The sequence below is a fragment of the Pelophylax lessonae genome (assembly GCF_965119305.1).
Source record: "Pelophylax lessonae genome assembly, chromosome: 10".
Taxonomy (NCBI): domain Eukaryota; kingdom Metazoa; phylum Chordata; class Amphibia; order Anura; family Ranidae; genus Pelophylax; species Pelophylax lessonae.
Window position 1 is genome coordinate 186,279,035 of NC_138777.1, and position 22,445 is coordinate 186,301,479.

Sequence of the window (22,445 nt, forward strand, 5' to 3'; positions counted from 1 at the left end):
GTTTTAATACCCCTTGGTGTGGATGTTATATTTTAACTTGATTAGCTTTAAAAATGGATAAGTTCAATTATTGGCATGCTATAGGCTTGAGGTGGAACATGGTTATTTACAAATGGCCATAAAATAACTTAATTTTAGAATACAAGGGGCAATTGTATCCTTGGCCATAAACACGTGTAATTTAGCAAGCTGGTGTCCGAGTAAAACATGTTTATGTATTCTTTGCATGTTGATGATGCAACAATAAAATGTAATACCAAGTTATCTTAAGTTGGCTTTGGGATAGGAGGTGATGGGAAATCTCTTTGAGACACAGATGGCAATAAAAAAACTGCCAGGGGTTATAATCCTCCCTTACTAAGTGCAAAATGAAAAAAATACATTTTACCTTTAGTTACACTTTAGGTCTTTAAAGGCTAAGTTTACCTTTTTTTTTCTAAAATCCATCTCCCTTATGTACCAATATACCATTAATGCAACCCGGTTGCAGAAAAATATAAGCTTTCTTTGATTTAAAAATGTAACGGACCGCCTGGCACCCAGCTTGGGTGCCTCCGTCAAGATACAGCTTTCTCCAGTCTGAAACCAGGAACCTGGTATTATAGAACCCTAGAACTAGACAACTTTAGCTTAGGTGCAAACTGGAACTGACTTTAATGTAAATTCACACAGAATATATATACAAAAAAATCAGGTAAAAGCTTGATCACATTATGCAAACTGTAAACAGTAAGATATTTACCATAGCTAAGGAACAGCCAACATAAACAGTAAGCAAATTAAAAATTGGCCAACTAGATAAGCCTAGGTGACTCAGTGCCCACCCAGACCGTTTAGCACCAGTTCCCCAGTAAGAAGACTTAGGGCTGTCCAAATCTCTAAAAGGGTTAGCAGACCGATGGAAACAATAGGTGACTCAATTAACTATGTAATGTGTAAGGATGACCATAAACTATGCAACCTGATTGAGTAATCTCTATACAATTTCCTTTTGATTTACTAGAACTATGAAATAGGAGGGCCAACCTGACCAATCCATTCAATTTGTATGAAATCAGGCAGCTCCTTGTACTACAAAGCTGATGGGATATCTAAAGGAGATTGTATATTCAGATCATATAGAGGTGGAAGGTGGTATTGTAATCAGGGAGGTGTGGTCCAGAGTGGTGAACACACCCTATCAAGCACTCTACTGTGATGCAACAAGAAAGTGAGGGCTTCTGGGAGATGACCTACAGAAAGTGAATGCTGAGAGACGATCTACAGGAAGTGATGGAATCTGAAAATCATTTAAAAAATTCAAATAAACCGACAAGATTTTAGACCTCCTGTGGATAAGCCAAGCGAGAGAAAAGCACATTGGGATAGCTGGGCCAAAAATGGCATTGAAAAAAGGCTTCTATTTATTATGAAAAGTGAAATTCTGCCTGAAAAGGTGAACTTATCCTTTAAATGACAGACTGTGACAGTGTCTACTTACATAACCATAATTTGTACTACAATTGCTCCCAGTCTACCCATGTCATGGTGTATCAGGCAATAAATAGGTGACTATTAAAATTTCCCTTAGAAGCAGGGAACAGGGCATAATTCTCTTGAGCTGACTAAAAGGGCAGGGGGCCTGCTGTGTACATAAATTCCTGAATGCGGATTCTGGTGAAACTTGGCTCATTGGTTCATATACAATTCACACCATTTAAATGCATAAGCATCTGTTTGTTAGCACATAAGGTTTAATAAACCTTTCGAAGAGTTCTCTGCTGTTTTACACAATTGACCTGGAGCAGGTGGGTTCACCCACTGTCAATATTGATTTGTAGGATCACTAAAGATGGCCACGAATAGTTTTTACAATCTGAGCATACAGCTCTGCCTTTGTGTATAATATACTTAGGGTAATGTATGCACTCAATTTCCATCCAGTACGACCAGAAAAAAAACATCTGGGAGTATTTAGGAAAATTATTGGATGTGGCAAAATTTTCCTCATTCAAGCAATTGCACAAGTATCTCACTGTCTTTTGCACTTAAAGTTGTTCAAACATGGGTATCATCAAATTGTAAATTGTGTACAATCAAACAAAAACCTACTGCAGGGGGAAAGAGAGAAGTTTTTGTTAAAGTACTTCTGTACAAAGAGAAGCATGTAGACTGCCGTTGCATATCTACTTTAGAAAATGCTAGTTGCCTTGTTTGTCTTGCTACAATATGTTCAACGCCAGTAAACTTGAAAATTTTCCCTTGCAATGGGCCTGTGCCCATACTGCAAGGGTTAAGTGCTCGTTAAGGTGTAGGGGCATGGAAAATTAGATTTACTTTTATCCATTCCCTATCGCTGCTAGACTCATCCCAGCAGGGTCTTCACCACCATGATCCAGCATTCTAAGGTCCTGACCTCATCAAGACCCATGCAGGGAGGAGACAACGCTGATGGACAGTCCACCACTGGAGCATGGGGGAGTGCCATCTGCCAGGGGAACAAAGAATTGGGTAAGTAAAAGGGATTTTACTTTCCCTTAGAACTAAATGGGCAGTTAACCCTTGCAGTGTTTAAACAGCCCCACTGCAATGGAGAATTTTCAGTTTTCCCAGAGTTAGGGTTTAAAAAGACTTGGAACAAGAAGTTATGTTCATTCAGCATACTGCAGGTTTCCTTTGAAGTTTAAAGGTCATTTAAAGCAAAGGATTCAACTGCTAAATGTCCCAATACTGGGATTAGACAGTATAATCAGCTACATCATGCTTATTACTCACGCTGATCACTAACTCAACCACTGTAAAAGGTGACCAGTGTTCAAGTTTAGAACATTTAAAGTAGAAGTTCACCCTATTACTAAAATCTCGAAATCTACTGACATCCACAATCTAAGACTAACCTATCTAACTCTTTAAAGAAGAAATCGCTATACATACCTTTTCTGAAGCCGCTCTGGTCTGGTCCCACGCTGAACTGTCAGCTGTGGCTTCTCTGTGTAGGCGGGTGCAGAGGAAGTAGCCAACAGCAGAAGCCCCATAGTAAGTCTATGGGTAACGTCACTTCCTAGGCATTTCCTAGCCATTGTGGGCTGTCTCTTCTGCAGAGCTTCCGCCGCTGGAGACTGGACCGGTATGTATGACGATCTCTTCTTAGATTGTAGATGCCGGTAGATTTAGAGATTTAAATATTAAGGTAAACTTCCACTTTAGAGGCTTGAGAATGCAGGGATTAAAACAATTGGGCAGATAGCACATTGTTCAGAACAATGGGCAGACAACACAGACTGCTCAGAACTATGTACAATAAGGCTGCATTCACACCTGAGCATCGCGTTTTTGAACGTTTCTCAGGCGTTTTTTTAGGTGGTTATATGTGATTTTTTGAGCGTTTTAGTATGGTGTTATTTTGAGCTTTGGCAATTTTTTTTATTACCCAATAGAAGAAAAATATCATCTGGTTCATCATTTGTTGCTATTTTTTTTGCGTTTTCATCCTATTTAATTTATTATTTTTTAATTTTGTTATGTTATGGGTTTGGATTAGGGTTTGGGGTTAATATTAGTGTTAGGGTTAGGATTGGGGTTAATATTAGTGTTAGGGGTTAGGATGAGAGGTTAATGTTAGATATCAGAATTAGGGTTAGGGCTTAATATTAGTGCTAGGGGTTCTGGTTAGGCTTATTTTTTTATCTTTATTACATTTTTATTTATGATTATTTTTATTTATTTATTTAGTTATGATTATTATTATGTATTTATTATGTTTTTTACATTTGAGCAGAAGAACATTCAAAAACACGCAACAAAACACATAAAACTGCTTGAATCAAGCATTTCCATGCATTTCTATGGAAGAAAAAATGCTTAAAAGATGCGCCAACCTGCCCTATTCGAGCTACAAAAAAAAAAGCTCTAGAACTTCTTTGAGTTTCAGGCGTTCAGCTTCTGGTGACTTGTAGAGGAGATGTGTACCATCTTTATAAAGAATAACTGATTTTTTTCTCCTCCAACGCTTTGGAGCTTCAAGCTACAAAACGCTGAGGTGTGAATGGGGCCTAAATTACTTAATTCACCCTCTCAATTGACTTCCTTCAACCGTGAGGTTTCCAACACAGCCATTATGATAGGGATGGAATGGACACCAAGCACAGCCATTTACTGTTGACATGTCAACAGCTATCGGTAACTCTCTGGCCTTCAGGAGTGTCCTGGACATTCATGTACCACCCTGCTTTTAGCTTGGTGGAGGTGCCATGTTAGTCCTCTTCTCCAGTCATGAGTAGTTCTCCTTACCCAGACTGTTATGCCTTTTAGATGTGCTCTCTGACCCCAGCTCAGTGGTTGTCTCTCTATAGTTGTACACAGCAGGCTTTGAGCAGAACGTGGCAACGTACTGCCTAGTGTTTGTTGTCTCCATATGTGATCATCCTATCAAACCGTTGCTAGTTCTTTCAGTTCAAACTATAATTCTCTACATAGATTTCTATAAAGCCATGCCAATGACAGATAACTTAGTGTTTTGAGATTCCAACTCATACAGCAAGTTTTCTTGAGGACATTTTTTACGGCTTTGGTTCCATAGCAAAAAATAAAAAAAAAGTGGAGTCAGAGACAGCTGGTGTTTAATTATTCTGTCTGACTCAATTACAAAACATCAACTAGTTATTTTGATTTGTGTTTAAGCCATGCCATGGGTATACTTAAGAACATAATAGCCTGCCAAAACCCATCCCAGCTCTGTTTACATTTATCTTTTAAACATGTGAGGATGCTCATGGCAAGATACCAAGGTTATCATCACGGCATTACTGTCTGTGTCTATTCCACAAGTACGAGGTCACTGGGCTGCAGAGGAAAAGACTGCAAAGCTTGCCTGCAAATCACAGAGATGATCCTTGGAGGCACAATAACATTTCAAAGAGGTTATACTTTGTCAGATACTGTTACCTGTTTTATATGTGTAATCTGTGCCACCTTAGGATAATAGGCCCCTTAGAGTGGAAAAGAAATTTGCATCATTGTGTGAACTTCAGAAATGTGTGCTGGAATGGTGTTCAGAACCAGACCCGTTGCTTAAAAGTGTGGTAGGGTCTGCAACTTACCCATTTTTTACTTACTTGGACACAGAGCACCGCTCATGCTCATTTTTGTGAGTTTTTTCTGTGCTTACCATTAGAAACTCAAAAAGGTAATGGCAGAAAAAAGACAAAGTCCTCCATCGAGTCAACCTTTTTTTTTTATTTTTTTAATATATACTATTTTTTTTGTTAACTTTCTTGTCTATGTTTGTCCCAAGCATGTTTGATGCCACTTACTGTTGACTCACTACCTCTTCTGAAAGTCTATTCCAAGCAGTAAACTACCCTTTCAGTAAAATAATACTTTCTAATATTCGTTTTGAACTTTCCTCCTTCTAGTTTGAGGTCGTGTCTCCATGTTCTGGATTTTGGTTTAATATTGAAAATACTGCCTTTTGAACCTTATTCACACCCTTGATGTATTTCAAGGTTTCAGTTATAGCTCCCCTTTCCCTTTTTGCTTCTAGACTGTACATATTAATTTCCTGAAGTTCCTGATATGTTTTCATTTCTCAGACGTTTTTAACATTTTTTTACCTGCCTCTGGACTCGTTCTATCTTATCATTATCTTTTTGTAAGTGAGGTGTCTAGAACTGGACACAGTATTCTAAATGAGCTCTAAAGTAGGGTACACACTATAACAAAATCAGAAGAAAGATTCCGTATGAGGTACATTTGTTGGATTTTCATATAATGTGTACACAACTTTCGACATCCGTTTCAGACTTTCCAAATGAAAAATTCTGAAGGGACAAATTCCTACGTTTTCTTGTACATGAACAGAAATACAGATTTTTGTTTAATGTTTACTGGTTTCAGATACGAACTACTGCGCATGATCAGAAATAATAGACAAAAAAAAAGTCTTTGTCATACGAGAACTTTTGTACCATCCTCGGTTTCGACTTGCTGTGAAGCATCGAGGAAGACCGGGCAATTGTTTTTTTTCACTGTTTTCACCAATCTTCCAGCAGTTCTAAATCAATTTCCATGTTACAGATCTAAATCAATTTCCATGTTACAGATACCTCCAGGGATATTACCCTATTACATATCTTTGTATCCTCAGCAAAAAGACATACCTGTACCTTACCCAACAACCTGTTAGTTATATCACTTACATATACAGTAGAATAAATAGAACAGGACCTAGTACAGAGCCTTGTGGTACACCACTAGTGACTGGTCCCTGTTTTGAATGAATCCCTTTTACAACCACACTTTGGTATCTATACTTTAGCCATTAATTGTATTCCTGTGATTGGGGAAATTAGACTTTTTCCCACTGGGCTTAGTTGCTTTGGAAACAGGCTGTTTTCACTTGGTTTTGGGATTGAGGTTTGGTTTGGGATTGATTGGCATTTGGATATTGGCCTTTAAAAGACAGTCATTCTGTCTGGTCAAGGCTTCTCCCTTGGAGACAAAAGACTACAAGGCCAGAATGTGTTAACAGACCTAGGGAGTGCCTTTTGGGCCTTACACCTGCAAAATTTGATTCCCTCCCTGTGCTGAAACAGAGGGAGAGTCTGAGCAGACCATTTAGCTATGGGCTTAACTTGTGATATATGATGGTGGACACCCCCATGTGAGCATCCTTTTCTGTAAAGGAACTTTTCTTTACTGAAAGTGGGTTGAAAATCCCCTAAAACACATGTTGGCAAGTGGACACTATGTATAGCCACTTTTGTAGCTTGATTTGGACAGATTGGTTTATTTATATATAGCAGCTCAAAACAGAAACACATGGCAACAAATGATGAAACAGGTGATAATTTTTTCTATTAGCTAATACAAAAACGCTTTGAAATTGCTGGACAAATAAAGCTCAAAAACGAACATAAAAATGCTACAAAACACATGCAAAAAAAACGCTAAAAAAACGCAACACTCAGTTGTGAATACAGCCTAAGGGCAATATCACATAATCTGATTGAACACACAGCACAGTATAAAAGTAATGTGGGGGACATTTATTAGGTGAATTAGTGCCACAATTAAACACAAAGCAAGCTGCCTTTTTGCAAAGTATTTGCAACATTCCTATGCCTATTTGCAACCCCTGAGACTAGAATCCCAGCATCCAACATAGGTTTTATTCTGTCAATGTGCTTTCTTAGTGTAACAGAGGCACTTATGCTGGCCAAAGATATTAAAAAAAAAAAAAAAAAAACCTGGTTCGTTCCTCCATCCACACGATCGAAGTGGATTGAGAAATACTCCCCACTAAGATATTGTATGAAAAATTTCCCAACATACCTGTTCAACAGAAATCAATCATTAGACTGACTTCCTTTGAGCGTGAGCGGCCACACATGGATGAAAATTTGGCCTGTCCCTGCTGAACCGTCCAAATTTCAATCCATCTATGGCCAGCTTAAAGCAGTAATAAACTCCAAACCAGAAATGTAACATATTGCAACTTACCGATCATTAGATGTGGTTGCGTTTTCTTGTTTTTAGGCTGTTTTCTCTTGTTATCTGGACAGTAACACACTTCCAGTATTAAAGTGCCCCCACTATGGATGAAGGAGCACAGAGAGCACCTTTTGGACAGAAGCAATGTCAATCTGGGGGGGAGGGGGTGTTGGATGTACTAGCAGATTTAGATACACCAACAATTTGAAGCCCAGAACCTCAGCTCACGCTTTTATAATCGGTTATAACAGTTGTTTTCCTTTTGGGATAAAGGCATAAATAAATTAAAGCTGATCACTGTAAGCACCCCTGTTAGTGGTAAATGGTTTGTCTCATCCTTGTAACTGATACATCTACAGGACGCTTGTTCTGTTGAAAAACAACAGACCTACTGACTGGATATCCAAAAAGAAAATGTACAGAGGGCGCACCAGCCTAGTGCATTACCTTTTTGAAGCAATTTATTTATATAAAATAGCATACACATACTCACAAAGTGAATATAAAAAACAAGCAAGGGATAAAATAATGGGTCCACCGGAAATGTCCACTGAACCTCATCCACAGATGCGAACCGTGGTGGGATGCAAACCTCCAAAAACAGTGTACGCATTTCGGGGGTGTCCCCCTTTCCTCAGAGCCCTACTGACTGGATCACTAGATGTAAATACAATAAAGAAAGCCTAAAAAAAGAAAAAATCTGCAGCCATCACATCTAAGAATTGCATCTAAGCTGCAATATAATGTTTGCTTTTGGGTTTAATGCCACTTTAAGGGCACTAAACCCCAGTGTTGTCTGTCCAAGGGAATTGGAGGACTATGATGGTGCTGATCAGCAGTAGATCAGCTCAGTAATTAAAAGGCTGTACAGAAGTATGGGAAACTATGGGAGTTATAGGAAGTGTCTGCAGGAGCCTGATATTGCACCTGCAATTTACTGATCACAGGTGCAATGCTTTGTAAAAGATAATAAATAACTATTTTGTATCTGCAAAAATGTGCATTTATTATAATTATTTTTTTTAAATGTGAACTTAACCTTTAAAGCAGCCCCAGGTTTTAAAATTAATAGAGTCAGTGAGTTGGCATAATAGCCAGGTCCCTAGCATTTTCAAAGGGAGGTAAACAATGGCAGCTCCCATATTCCTTACAGTACAGTCTTTTTTTTTTTTTTCCATCCAACATGTTTTCTATTAGTTGCAGTTTCTGTTGTAGAATTTCGTAGCTCTGTTTGACTCTAGATCTTTTTTTTCATTTACTTCCTATCCTGGTGACTACACGGCCAGAGAAAATCTCTCTAAAGGACTTAAAGGCACTCAACAGCAATAAAACATTTTTTATTAGAGTGAAGTATAGCTAAAACACTTTAAATTTTTCCATGTGTCCCTTTATTAGGTTTCTTCTCACTTCTAAGCAAAGTCTGGAGAAAAAGTCTCGAAAGGGGACACAGAAAGCATTGAAATCCTGACTGAGGTTTTACCATTCCACTGGCTATCCAAATTAAAGAAATGTTTTGGCTGGAGTTATACTTTACATACACAATCTAATATTCTGATTTCTCTAGTTAACTGCATTTTTTAAAATGTAACTTTAATCTCTTGGAAAATAAATGAAAGTAATTTTGCAGCTCAGTTCCCTACCTTATTCATGCTCCACTGATATCCAAACCGCTCCCTCAGTCACCCACTAAGCCTAGTTATGGGGCACACATGACAGTCTCCATTCCCACATTTCTGATTCTGACCTGAGCACTGAACAGTCAATTGCTAGATCCAACTTGCATAGAAATTTCAGAGGACTGAACCAACAAATCAGAAAAGTAGGGGTATTATATTTAATCTAAATTTTTTATAGGGAATTCATCCAAATTTAGCCCCTCCAACATTGATTCTTCTGCCACGGTACCCCTGGTACAAAGAAAAAAGGCTTGCTGTTGATCTTGCAGTTATTAGCAACTACAAACTAATGACTTTAACCACTTAAGCCCCGGAAGATTTTACCCCCATTCTGACCAGGGGGTATTTTGCGATTCAGCACTGCGTGACTTTAACGGACAATTGCGCGGTCGTGCGACGCTGTACCTAAACGAATTTGGCGTCCTTTTTTTCCCACAAACAGAGCTTTCTTTTGGTGGTATTTGATCACCTGTGCGATTTTTTGATCACGCGCTATAAACAAAAAAAGAGCGTCAATTTTGCAAAAATAGCAATATTTTTCACATTTTTTTATATGAAATTCCCCAAAAAAAAATGTAAAAATCAAAATTTTTTAACTTTTTCGGCCAATTTGTTTTATGCTACCTATGTTTGGTAAAAAAAATCGCAAAAAGCGTATTTTGATTGGTTTGCGCAAAAGTTATCGCGTTTACTAACAAAGGGAAAGATTTTTGTCATTTTTGTTGTTTTTTTTTTTAACGTGTAATGGCGGCGATCTGCGATTTTTTTTGCTGTACTGCGACATTGGGGCGGACAGATCGGACCCTTGACTGACATTTTTGACACTTTTGGGGTTACCAGTGACATTTCTACAGTAATCAGTGCTATATATATGCACGGTTACTGTAAAAATACACTGGTAGTGAAGGGGTTAACTTTATTTGGGAGGGAGGGGCTGTGTGTATCCCTAGGGGCGTGCTTTCTACTGTGATTGGCTGTGGCTTCAGCTGTAAGGACACTGATCAACGGATCTACATACTAGATCCGAGTGATCAGAGTCTTAACAGCAAGGAGAATGACAGGTGGCTTGTTTACACAAGCTGCCTGACATTCTCCCTCTCCCCCGCCGATCGCCGAGTGACCGGCGGACATCGGGTCCGCCGGTCACACGCGCGGGGGGGGCCGTGACCACGCGGGAGCGGGAGCGCGCCTCCGGGGGCGCGCGCTCGCTCCCTAGACCCTCACAAGCTAGTGACGTAGCCCTACGTCACTTTGCCTGTGAGGGGCTGACTGCCGACGTAGATCGGCGTTAGGCAGTCGGCAAGTGGTTAAAGAACTACAAATCTCGGCATTACTTGTAGTTAACTAGACAACAGAGACCTGTATCAAAATTAATACAGGCTACAGGTCTTTTTTTTAAGAGGTTGCAGTAGAGTGGTGCTGGGCATGAATTTTCACAGGTTATCAAAATGTGGACAAAGATAATTACTTTAGGCCTAATTGGCCTGTCTTCAACAGCTCACCACAGAAAAGAGGATCATCCAGGAGAGTACAGAAATCAAAGTGTACTAGAGCACCAAATTAAAAATCCTTAGGAGTCCAAAGTCCTTATTGTTCAACTGGTTACATCACGTAGGGCAAACAACAGCAAACGTGTTTTGGGGGCTACACAATCCTTTATTAGGGCTGGATGATATTGATTTGGCCACTTTTAATGTGAACACCAGCACTGACTTTTATTTATAACATCCTATGCCTGCAAGAGTACTTTTGGGTCCATTCAACATTCGGCCAATTCACCCAGCCCTGATTAGGGGGATTGTGAAGCCCCCAAAATGTGCCCACTATATTTTGCCCTGCTTGTTGTAACCAGTTGAACAAAAACGACTTTGAACTCCTAAGGATTTTTCATATGGCCTATTACGCTTGAATTTTTTTTTTTCAGATTGTTCCGACAAAGGGACCAATGTTCTTTTTACTCGACTGCAAATGTGTTTACACAGACAAGCCTGGACAGGCCCAGAGACACACTCCCAGTTTGTCCTTCTCACATTCGGCCTCAGAAACACCACCCTACACAGGACCCCTGTCTGTGTGTAGCCTCTTCCACTTCTGGACCAAATACACATGTCCTAATTGAGTTACTTAGTTGTTCTACCAATTTCAGACTGCTGGGCACCCTTTCCATTCCATAGCCAGTTTTCCCAATGCCACATACACACTAGCTTTTACTATGATCCTGTCACACTTTATACTTTTTTGAGGACATCTTGAAGAAAGTCCTAAATACATTTTTTGGGTTTTTGACTATTATCCTCATTATCAAATCAGCTGTCTTCAACACACTTCTCCTTTCTCATAAATGGGGTTGATTACTTAAGTGTAGTCATACTTTTTGCAAAGCGATTTTTCAGTTAGCTTAGTGAACAAGGCAAATCTTTGCTGATTTCAATCACCTGATCATGTGTGTTTTTTTTTTTTTTTGTTTCCTTAAACATGATTGGGTATTCTTTGCATTGTGAATTTTAGCTTGGCTTCACCTCAATTACTAAGTATAAAATTTAAGGTGTGTCTGGAGTATTAGAAAACATTATCTATAAGATATAGGCTAGTACCAACATACCAAACTTAGTAGAAGAATTACTCAGGCTATCCCGAGCAGCCACCATAGTGGTCAGAAAAAAGAGGTCTAGAGAAAAGGGGGGGACTTTAGGGGTACTACTTGTTGTCAATAATGATCAATCAGCTATAAAAATATTCAAATTCTATTGAGAATAAAATCAACAAAGAATTACTAAAGAAAAAAGACAAAACATATAGAATTATTGGATAACAACATTCAAAAGATCAGTGATATATTTTATGTCATAGGTAGCTCTAAATGACTAGACCAGATATGTCACCGGTTTCCATCCACATAACAGCACCCAACATGTTTCGCCGATGCTTCCTCAGGGAGTATAGCTGCAGCGGAGATGGTCATAGAGGTACTACATTAAAACACAAAAACATGTTACATATATAATTTTATATTATTTTAATAATGCTTTCTGTTTTAAAATTATACCTATGACATAAAATATATCACTGATCTTTTGAATGTTGTTATCCAATATTTGTTCAATATATGTTTTGTCTTTTTTCTTTAATAATTCTTTGTTGATTTTATTCTCAATAAAATTTGAATATTTTTATAGCTGATTGATCATTATTGACAACAAGTGGTACCCCTAAAGTCCCCCCCCTTTTCTCTAGGCCTCTCTTTTTCTGACCACTATGGTGGCTGCTCGGGATAGCCTGAGTAATACTTCTCAATTACTAAGTAAGTAAAAATTTGCTTCTCAAAATGGAACATGTTTTACTCCTTTAACTGAAATTTTAAGCTTGAGTAGACTAAACTGTTACTCCAAATTTTGACTCTCACAAAAAGTCACTTGCCATGCTTTCATCTTCAACCACTCCCTCTGACTGCTGACATTTGCACAGATCTCTGACACATCATCATAACAGGAATAGCAGAGGTGTCTTGGAGGTGCGTGCTGCTGCAGACTCTCTATGCTAGGAGGGGCAACATGGCAGCACGCATTGGGGGAATAATTGAGTTCTAGGGGACAGACTATAGCAGAGTTTTTGTTCACTGTTTCTAAGCTAAAACAAAAGGGTTGAAAAAGTTTGAGAATAAATTACAACAGCCATTCAAGTGATTTTTAATAATTACGGTATCTACACGATACAGTGAATCAAAAATAAGGCAACAACACTATAGCTTCTAGCACAAATAAAATGAGAAGAAAAAAAAATTCTCTGTATGTTGGGTTTATATTCTACTGCTGTTATTATTATCCCTTGTTTTTTCACTGACTCTTTTATTACAACATGCATGTATGCCAGCATTACATTACAAAAATCAACACCTCTTGCAACTGAAAAACAGATTATAAGAGGTGCTAGTTTTATTTTTTTGGCCAGCAGTTAAGGTTTTACTGGCAGGAGGTCTGAAACATATTTTATTTTTTTGAACTTAGATTCACAGATATTAAAGATTCATCTGGGAAACTTGACCTGAACCTGCTTTCTCCATCGAAGAAGGACTATTGGGCCATGTTAGCCTACAACCGTTCCAAGCTGTGCAACGTTCTCTTCTCCAAGGAGCTGAACCGCCGCCTTTCTCCCTATGGGGTGACGTCCAACACGCTGCATCCGGGAAATATGATGTATTCCTCTATTCATCGGAGCTGGTGGGGGTACACAATGCTGTTTGCTTTGGTTCGACCCTTTACAAAGTCCATGGTGAGTGAACTTTTTTACATATTTTTAGCGTTTTTGGCTTGAGATCAAAGTGTATTGAGAATCCAGATGTTCATATTTATATTAGCCTTTGATACCTGTAAGCCTTGTGTCGGTAGTTTAAATGGAACTCAGACACCACAAACTCAGGACAATCCTTAAGTATCCAGTCCTGTTTCAAGTTCCGTTGCAGCAGAGATCTTTCTTGTTCTGATAATTCGATAATGTGCAATACATTTTGTCTGCAGAGTGGAGACAAGAGAAATGTGATAGGGTGGAATCATTGAAACCGTTTTTTAGGATCTCAGCACATAAAGATAAATTGAAAAACAGTACAGACTTTGGCTGAGTTTTTTTGTACATGTGTTTACCCAAAGAAAGAAATGAGTGGTGAGAAGAGCATGGTGACCTTTGAACTTTTCCAGTTGTAGATTTCAAATGCAAAATTGTCTGTTTATTCTTTTCAAAGCTAGAAATGGAGCTGTTTAGTGCTTTAAAGAAAGTGAATTATGATGTTCTGTAAATGTGTTATGGTTTATATTAGAATTTTAGTCACTTTTAGCAAAAGGTGCCTTTCCATTTTGCATAACGGTGTTATGACGCTATGAAGTTCTCACAACTACTGTGGACAACTTTGATGCAGATCCTCCAAAAATGAAGGCTATTGGAATATTGAAAATATTAAGTTACTAAAATATTATTCTTTCTAACTTGACAGTAAAGTCAAGTTACAACACATTCATACTTATAGAATAGTCATACAATATACAGTATGTATACAGTATGTCACAAAAGTGGGTACACCCCTCATATTTTTGTAAATATTTTATTATATCTTTTCATGTGACAACACTGAAGAAATTACACTTTGCTATGATTTAAAGTAGTGAGTTTACAGCTTGTATAACAGTGTAAATTTGCTGTCCCTTCAAAATAACTCAACACACAGCCATTAATGTCTAAACCGTTGGCAACAAAAGTGGGTACACCCCTAAGTGAAAATGTCCATATTGGGCCAAATTAGCCATTTTCCCTCCCTGGTGTCATGTGACTCATTAGTGTTACAAGGTCTCAGGTGTGAATGGGGAGCAGGTGTGTTAAATTTGGTATTATCGCTCTCACTCTCTCATACTGGTCACTGGAAGTTCAACATGGCACCTCATGGCAAAGAACTCTCTGAGGAGATTTTTTACTCTACATAAAGATGGCCTAGGCTATAAGATTACCAAGACCCTGAAACTAAGCTGCAGCACGGTGGCCAAGAACATACAGCGGTTTAACAGGACATGTTCCAAAAAGAACAGGCCTCGCCATGGTCGACCAAAGAAGTTGAGTGCATGTGCTCAGCATTATATCCAGAGGTTGTCTTTGGGAAATAGATGTATGAGTGCTGCCAGCATTACTGCAGAGGTGGAAGGGGTGGGGGGTCAGCCTGTCAGTGCTCAGACCATACGCCGCACACTGCATCAAATTAGTCTGCATGGCTGTCATCCCAGAAGGAAGCCTCTTCTAAAGATGATGCACAAGAAAGCCCGCAAGCAGTTTGCTGAAGACAAGCAGACTAAGGACATGGATTACTGGAACCATGTTCTGATGAGACCAAGATAAACTTATTTATATCAGATGGTGTCAAGCATGTGTGGGAGCAACCAGGTGAAGAGTACAAAGACAAGTTTGTCTTGTCTACAGTTAAACATGGAGGTGGGAGTGTTATGGTCTGGGGCTGCATAAGTGCTGCCGGCACTGGGGAGCTACAGTTCAATGAGGGAACCATGAATGCCAACGTGTACTGTGACATATTGAAGCAGAGCATGATCCCCTCTGGGCAACAGGGAAGTATTCCAACATGGTAAAGACCCCAAATTCACCTCCAAGACGACCACTGCCTTGCTAAAGAAGCTGAGGGTAAAGGTTATGGACTGGCCAAGCATGTCTCCAGACCTAAATCCTATTGAGCATCTGTGGGAAATCATCAAACGGAAGGTGGAGGAGTGCAAGGTCTCTAACATCCACCAGCTCCATGATGTCATCATGGAGGAGTGGAAGAGGATTTCAGTGGCAACCTGTGAAGCTCTGGTGAACTCCATGCCCAAGAGGGTTAAGGCAGTGCTGGAAAATAATGGTGGCCACACAAGATATTGACACTTTGGGCCCAACTTGGACATTTGCACTTAGGGGTGTACTCACTTTTGTTGCCAGTGGTTTAGACATTAATGGCCGTGTGTTAAGTTATTTTGAGGGGACAGCAAATTTACACTGTTATACAAGCTATACACTCACTACTTTACATTGTAGCAAAGTGTAATTTCTTCAGTGTTGTCACATGAAAACAAATAATAAAATATTTACAAAAAAATATGAGGGGTGTACTCATTTTTGTGAGATACTGATATATTTTTTTTTCTTTTGCATTGTTTAAAGACATTTTTTGGCAGTCACGTGGTTTTCTAATAATCACCATAAATAAAATGTCTAAATGTTATTTAATGTTAAAATATACCCACATATTTTTTTGTCGTTTTGTTTAATATGGAAAAGGTTTGATCTTTTCTGAGTTTTTTGCTATGGAGAATCCAGAATTATGATAGATAGATTGTGTTCGCTGTCCTGTTTGTTTTTAGAACTGTACATGTGATTGTTCCTGTTCTTGAGATGTGTTCTTGCATCATTGAACTCTGGTGGAACTTGAATAAGTTTAATTAAGGATGAGGTAATACTCCTAACAACATGCTAATTTTTGACAAAAAGTTCTATATGTCTTGCCCTTGATTGTTGAGTTGGGTTGGCATGGGACTGTAGAAGGAAACGTGAATTGTGAATTTGGGGGGACTTGTGGATTGCTTTATTTCTTTCTTGCTTTTTAAGATGCAAACTTAATAAAAATTATCAAATTTCAAAGGAAAGAAGACCCTTTAAAAGACAACATAAGTGATATGAGCTTTCATAGTGTGTGTGGATTAAGTTAGACCCTTCCTATTGAATTTATATTGTATTGTAGCTTGTGAACGTTTGTTTGATCTATTGGCATATCCTTGATGGAGTTTCCTATTGGGTATCCCCCACACAGGAAATTTTAATGAGCAACACTGAACTCAACAAACTTTTTACATCAACTGCAATATTTTTCTTTTGCATTAAGTTGGTGTTGGATATGTATTTTCATTCTGCAGCCTGAACAACTTAATGTTATCTTCTTTTAGAGTGGATGTTGAAGAAAGGTGGGTTTAAAGACTTCCTATGAGTTTACCAGTTCACTGTGGCTTTTTGGTGTAATGCAGAACATACAACAATAAGACATGCTGTATAATGACATGAGACTATATTGGCAGTTTTTCTTAACATAAAAAACATGTCAACTAAAGCCGGACATACATGGGTCGAATTCCGAACATATTTTCTTTCGAAAATTGTGATTATGAAGTTTTGTTCAGATTTCGTACCATTAGTGGGCCTCAGCAACTGCCCATTTTCATGCGGCCATAAAACTTTAGTGATCGGACATGTTGGAAGTTTTATGAAAAACAAACAAATTTCTAATCATCAATTGGAGAATCGTACAAGAAATATATTTGAAAAAGAAATGCGCATGAGCTGTGACCTGGAAAGAAAAGAAGCTTCCCGGACACAATATTTATTTTCTGTAGCAACAGGAGGTGACATTAAAGGCTTGGTTGGTCAAATTTCTAAATCAATGATTGCACCATCGGATTACAAAACAATTCAGAATTCGACCCATGTATGTCCTGCGTAAGCACAGTGAGCATTTATGTGTTTCGACAACTAGAGCAACTGTAATACAAAAAACTCTTTTGTCATTACTCCTTTCTCCAGGTTGGTTCAGAAGGAAAATTCATAGGATTTTAAAGAAATGTCTTATTTGTGTATTTCTGTGAATAGAGGAGAGATTTATTTTTGATGTTGACAATTCGAAAACCAAAATATTGGTATTTGAAGTATTTTCTTTCTATTAGTTCTATTAGAAACCATTGTTTAAGGACCTAAAGTAAGGGGAAATCCACATTTTGAGTAGCAGAAACAGCAATACATGTGTATTTTAATGGGAACCCTGGTTGCAGTAACAACAGTCTAAGAGATAGTTTTTTATTTTTTTTTGGAGAGATTTGGCAAAAGGTACAGTGAGAACTACAGGGGGGGGGGGGGGGCGGTGTGATGCTTAGTGTTAAGAAAGGTGGATTTAAAGACTTTGTACGAGTTTACCAGTTCACTGTGACCTCTTGGTGTAATGCAGAACATACAACAATAAGATATATGGTATAATGACATGAATTCATATTGACAGTTTGTTTTTAACTCTATTTACAATTTTAATGTCATCTATTCAATATATACACAAAAAACATGTAAACTTAGCACTTTGAGCATTTTATGTGTTTTGACAGGTAGAGTAACTGCAATACAAAAAAAAGCCATTTCCTATTCACTAGGGTCCATGTTTGAATTTTTTGTTGACTAAGAACACTTGTCGTTACTGTCATCACTTTCTCCTAGGTTGGTTCAGAAGGGCAATTCAAAGGGTGTACTCAAAGCGCACCAAACATTTTAAACTATTCCTTGTGGGAATCTTGGAAACATATCTAATCTCTTACTAAACTATCAAACTTCAATATCCGAAAGGTTCATTTTTGCTGAAACCATCCATTAGCTGATGCATAATCCTCTTTGATGTCCTCATAGCAGTCATCTGAAATAGTTGGGAGTCTTAGAGCCCACGTCCTATTATCACACACTCACTGCAGCCTCTAATAGAACCAAATATTGTTTTTGGCAGCACTGGGAGTTGAAAGAATATCAAGTGTTAGGGGGCAGCAAGCGCTTAGCAGATGTTACAACAAGCTAAAATTAATAAAGAGGAGAAAAAAAAAACTCTCTTTCTAACATTTGAAAGTGGGTCAGGTTTGTTGAAGTTCTGAGACTATTGGGTTACGTTTCCTGTTTCGGTGCAAAGCCAGCCATTGTGCAAGAACTTTAACAGATGTGCTGTTCCCCTTTTTTAATAGATGGGAATAAAAACCCTGGTTCTGTTGCAGAGTTATAAATTACAGTGAGAAAGCTCAAGCTGTCACTGTGTTAACCTTAACTCGCCAGAGCAGCGTGATTCTGCCCTCGAATAACCTGATGCCGAAAGATTTATAACTCAAAAAATGTAACAGATTCCAGAAAGGATGGAGATGTGTTGACTCCACTGTCAGAGAGAGATGAACATTTCGGATTCTGTGCAGAGAAAACATTTTTCTAAGATACATTCCAATTCCATCGGGAGTGATCCCACAAAATGGCACAGTGTTTGTGTTATACAAGCAAGCCAACATGACATGACTGCAAATTCAAAGAAATGATGGCAGGTTTTGGTTCTGTGTGCACTCATTTTTTTTTTTTTTTGCTAAAGAAATTATCTTTTTTTGTGTATTTCTGTGAATAGCGGAGAGATTTATTCTTGATGTCATCAATTCTAAATTTTAAAGATTAATATTTGAAGTTTGCCATTTTTTGTTTTGGATAGAGTTAGGAGTTAACACTGCCCAATTTTTCTTTTCTATTAGTGCTAAAAACTATTGTTCAAAGACTTAAAGTAACTGGAAATTACAAATTTTAACTTGTCGCAGAAACAGGATTACATGTGTACTGTAACGTGACCCTTTGTTGCAGTAACAATTGTCTAAGAGATGATTTTTTCATGTTGGAGAGATTTGGAGAAAAGTAGTGTGAGAATTACAGTGGGAGTAGTATAAAGCTTAGTGTTAAAGTGATTGTAAAAGAAAACATGTTATTTAAAAAAAAAAATAGCAAACATGTCATACTTACTTGCTCGGTGCAATGGTTCTGCACAGAGTAGAACCAATCCTCCCCTTTTTGGGTCCCCTGCTGGTGCTCTGGGCCCCTTCCCCTTGACGAGTGCCCTCATAGTAAGCCGCTTGCTGTGTGGGCACTCATGCCTGCTCACTCCCAAGCCAGCTCTCGGCGTCCATAAGACATAGGCTCAGCACCTCCCCCCACTCCCACCTCACTGGCTGTGATTGACAGCAGCCAGAGCCAATGGCTCCTGCTGCGGTATTTCAGCCAATCAGGAGGGAGAGACCTGGGAGAGCTTCGAGTCTCGTGCACATCGCTGGATCAAAATCAGGCTTAGGTAAGTATAAGAGAAGGTTGAGGGGGGGAGCTGCACACTGAAGGTTTTTCACCTTCATGCATAGAGTGCATTAAGGTAAAATACCTTCAGGCTTTACAATAGAGATCGACGTGCAGTTATAGGCATCACCCCATTACCGGCGTCCATAGCCGACGGTCGGCTGTCTTGTAATGACAACCGATGCGGCTGAGAAGCCGCTCGGCTGTTATTACAAGTAGCATGAGGGGACGTCCCATCCCCCCTCCCGCCGCCTTCCGCAGCTCGCCCGGGTCTCCCGTCCCACCGGGAGACCTGGGCAACCAGCCTGCATGGCTGCCGAAGACCTGATCAAAGCCACATTCGGCTCTGATCGGGTCTCCATGTAAAAAAACCCAGAAGTGATGTCATGAGTGACATCACTTCCGGGTACTGTCTGGCGCCAGATTAAAAAAAAACTACAGCATTCAAAACAGCCAAACTTGGCATTTTGAATGCTTTTAAGTGCAGAGGAGGGGTTTGGGTATTTTAGACCCCCAGATCCCTCCACAAGAATACCTGTCAAATAAAAAATATATATATTTTTTTGTACGAAAATATTGACCGATATACATTGGCCAAAATATCGGTATGGGCAATGAAATAACGATATCGGTCTATCACTACTTTACAACCACTTTAATGCAACACGGAGGAATAGTTTAAGGGTTAGCATTAGGGTTACATGGCTGGGATAGTTGAGGGTTGAAGGTTACATGGAGAAATAGTGTGACAGTTAGCATGAGGGTTAAAGCAGGGTTTTTTGTAAGGGTTAGTGTTATGTTTACAGGGAGGGGTAAAGTAAGGGTTACATGGAGAGTTTATGTGAGTGTTAAGGTTACAGAGAAGTTTAATGTGATGGAGGACATTTTCTGTGTCAAAAAATACCAGTGATAATCTCATGATACTAATAGCTAGAGTAGCAGTAATATGCCATTATTTGAGATAAATTGCAGTAAGAATTTTTATTTCCCTGACAAGTCATGTCCAGTTGGAAAGAAAACATAGGCGCCAGAAGAAATCTTTCAATAATTTTACTATATAAATAGATGGTTATAGCAGTACTAGTTTATTTGGTTCTTGACAGAGGATTTGGCAGAGTGCTATCTCTGTTTTTACTATACAAGATTTTATGTTCAAGTTGTTGCCAAAGTTCTAAATATCAGAGGCGCAGGCGGTAGGGGTGTGTTTGTCTGTAAATGTGCTGAAAACAATTCTAAAACGTTTTCTTTTTAATTGAGGCAAAGGCAAAAATTATGGTAAATCATGTGGATTGAAAATTAAATAATTTAGGAAAAAAAAACTATTGTTAGTAATTGTGGCGGTATGGGGATTTTGTCTCGTAATAATTAATTTAAAATTTGTGTACAGTATATTAAAGCTGTTTTTAGCCAAATAGGGTTCAAGACTAACTCAAGGTTTTTTTGAAAATTGTTCCCTTCTGTGGAGAACCTTTTCACTTTATTAGGTTTTCCATGATGTTTTAATGTTTGGGTGGCCATATACAGTTTAAGTACCAGCTAATCAACTGATTCAAGCATCACTTTCATTGAAAGAGCCATATAGGAATCAACGGCAGACAAATTATGTGCACTTCTGATCATCCGCAGTGGTTGTGATTATACTCAAAGATGTATCCTGCAAACCCTCTGCAAATCATTGAATCATTGCCAATCTGTCACGTTTCTCAGGTCAAGAAACATTTTCTTCATAGATCAAGTAAAAGCACACTTCAAGGCAAAGCAGGTAGATTTGATATTCTTAGTGAAAATTCCACCCATGTGCATGTTACCTTTCCATATTTAAAACTTACCACCCCTGGGTGGCCTTTAAGTATTGACGCACCCTTTGTGATTTGAGCCAAGAGCTTTGTCTTGACCTGCTGTGGCTCGGTGGACTGGCTGCAGCCATTCTCTAATAAAAAACATTTAGTACTTTGAGCATTTAAGGGCAGGATCTAATATAGCCAGCAGTCCATACAAGAACAGTTAATGCTATATAATACCAAGGAAACTACATGCATAGTGATTTTTTAACAGAATAGGTATTCGCCCTAATGATCAGATGGGAAGTAACTGTAACTTGCAGTTCACTAAACAGGTGCAAAGTTAGAAAGAAAAATGTAAAATGGGTTAAGGATGGCAAGAAACATGCATACACTGCAGAATTAAGAAAGCATAAACATAGACTCTTTGCAGCATTGTTTCAGTGACCAATCAGGGTAACTAAAGGCTGCATAGCATAGTTTCCATAAGATTGTATAACATCAGAGCCCAGGGAGCACAGCACCCTTTTAGCATCTCAGCCCCTAGTCCCTGTTGAAAATTGCCCAAATGATTTCCCCTCACCTCCCTCTCCAGGAGGGTCATGTATTTACTATACCTGTATGATGGTGTTCCTGCCTCCATAGCTACAATTTTATACAGGTAAATCTGACTACATCCATGGGAAGCTTATTGATAATGGTCAATGGGATTAATGGCTTGTCCAGACTCATCGTTTTCTTAGAAAAGTATCATTAGATCAACAATTCTGTCAGAGTTGTGACTTGTGGGCTGGTGTTGAAGAAACGCCCAATTTCCAGCCATGAAAGCATCCACATACAACTGGACAGTTAACCATCACATCTTTGATTCTAGGATAGGGAAGTGTTCCATTTTTCTGTCCCATTGCTTGACTCCTGACACTGGCACATTCTAGTTTAACAGCTTGCTCTGTGCACAGTTGAAGCAGTCTCTCTGACAATGGGCCAACTCCCGACAGCTCCAGCACAGGAATGGTGACCTTGCCCACCTTGGTTCCCTCCAAGGTGGTGTTTGTCTTTTCTGCCCTGTCAAAAGAGTCCTGTCTTCTGCTGGGAGGTGCAGGAT

General features: G+C 38.9%; 1 protein-coding gene across 1 annotated transcript in view; it reads left to right on the forward strand.

The window, feature by feature from the left end:
* Positions 1-22,445, forward strand: part of WWOX (WW domain containing oxidoreductase) — a 1,459,759-nt gene that overhangs the window by 387,073 nt on the left and 1,050,241 nt on the right. The window contains exon 8 of the mRNA XM_082270137.1: positions 13,151-13,415. Within this exon, the coding sequence (XP_082126263.1) occupies positions 13,151-13,415 (265 nt within the window). The remainder of the gene's footprint in view (positions 1-13,150; positions 13,416-22,445) is intronic.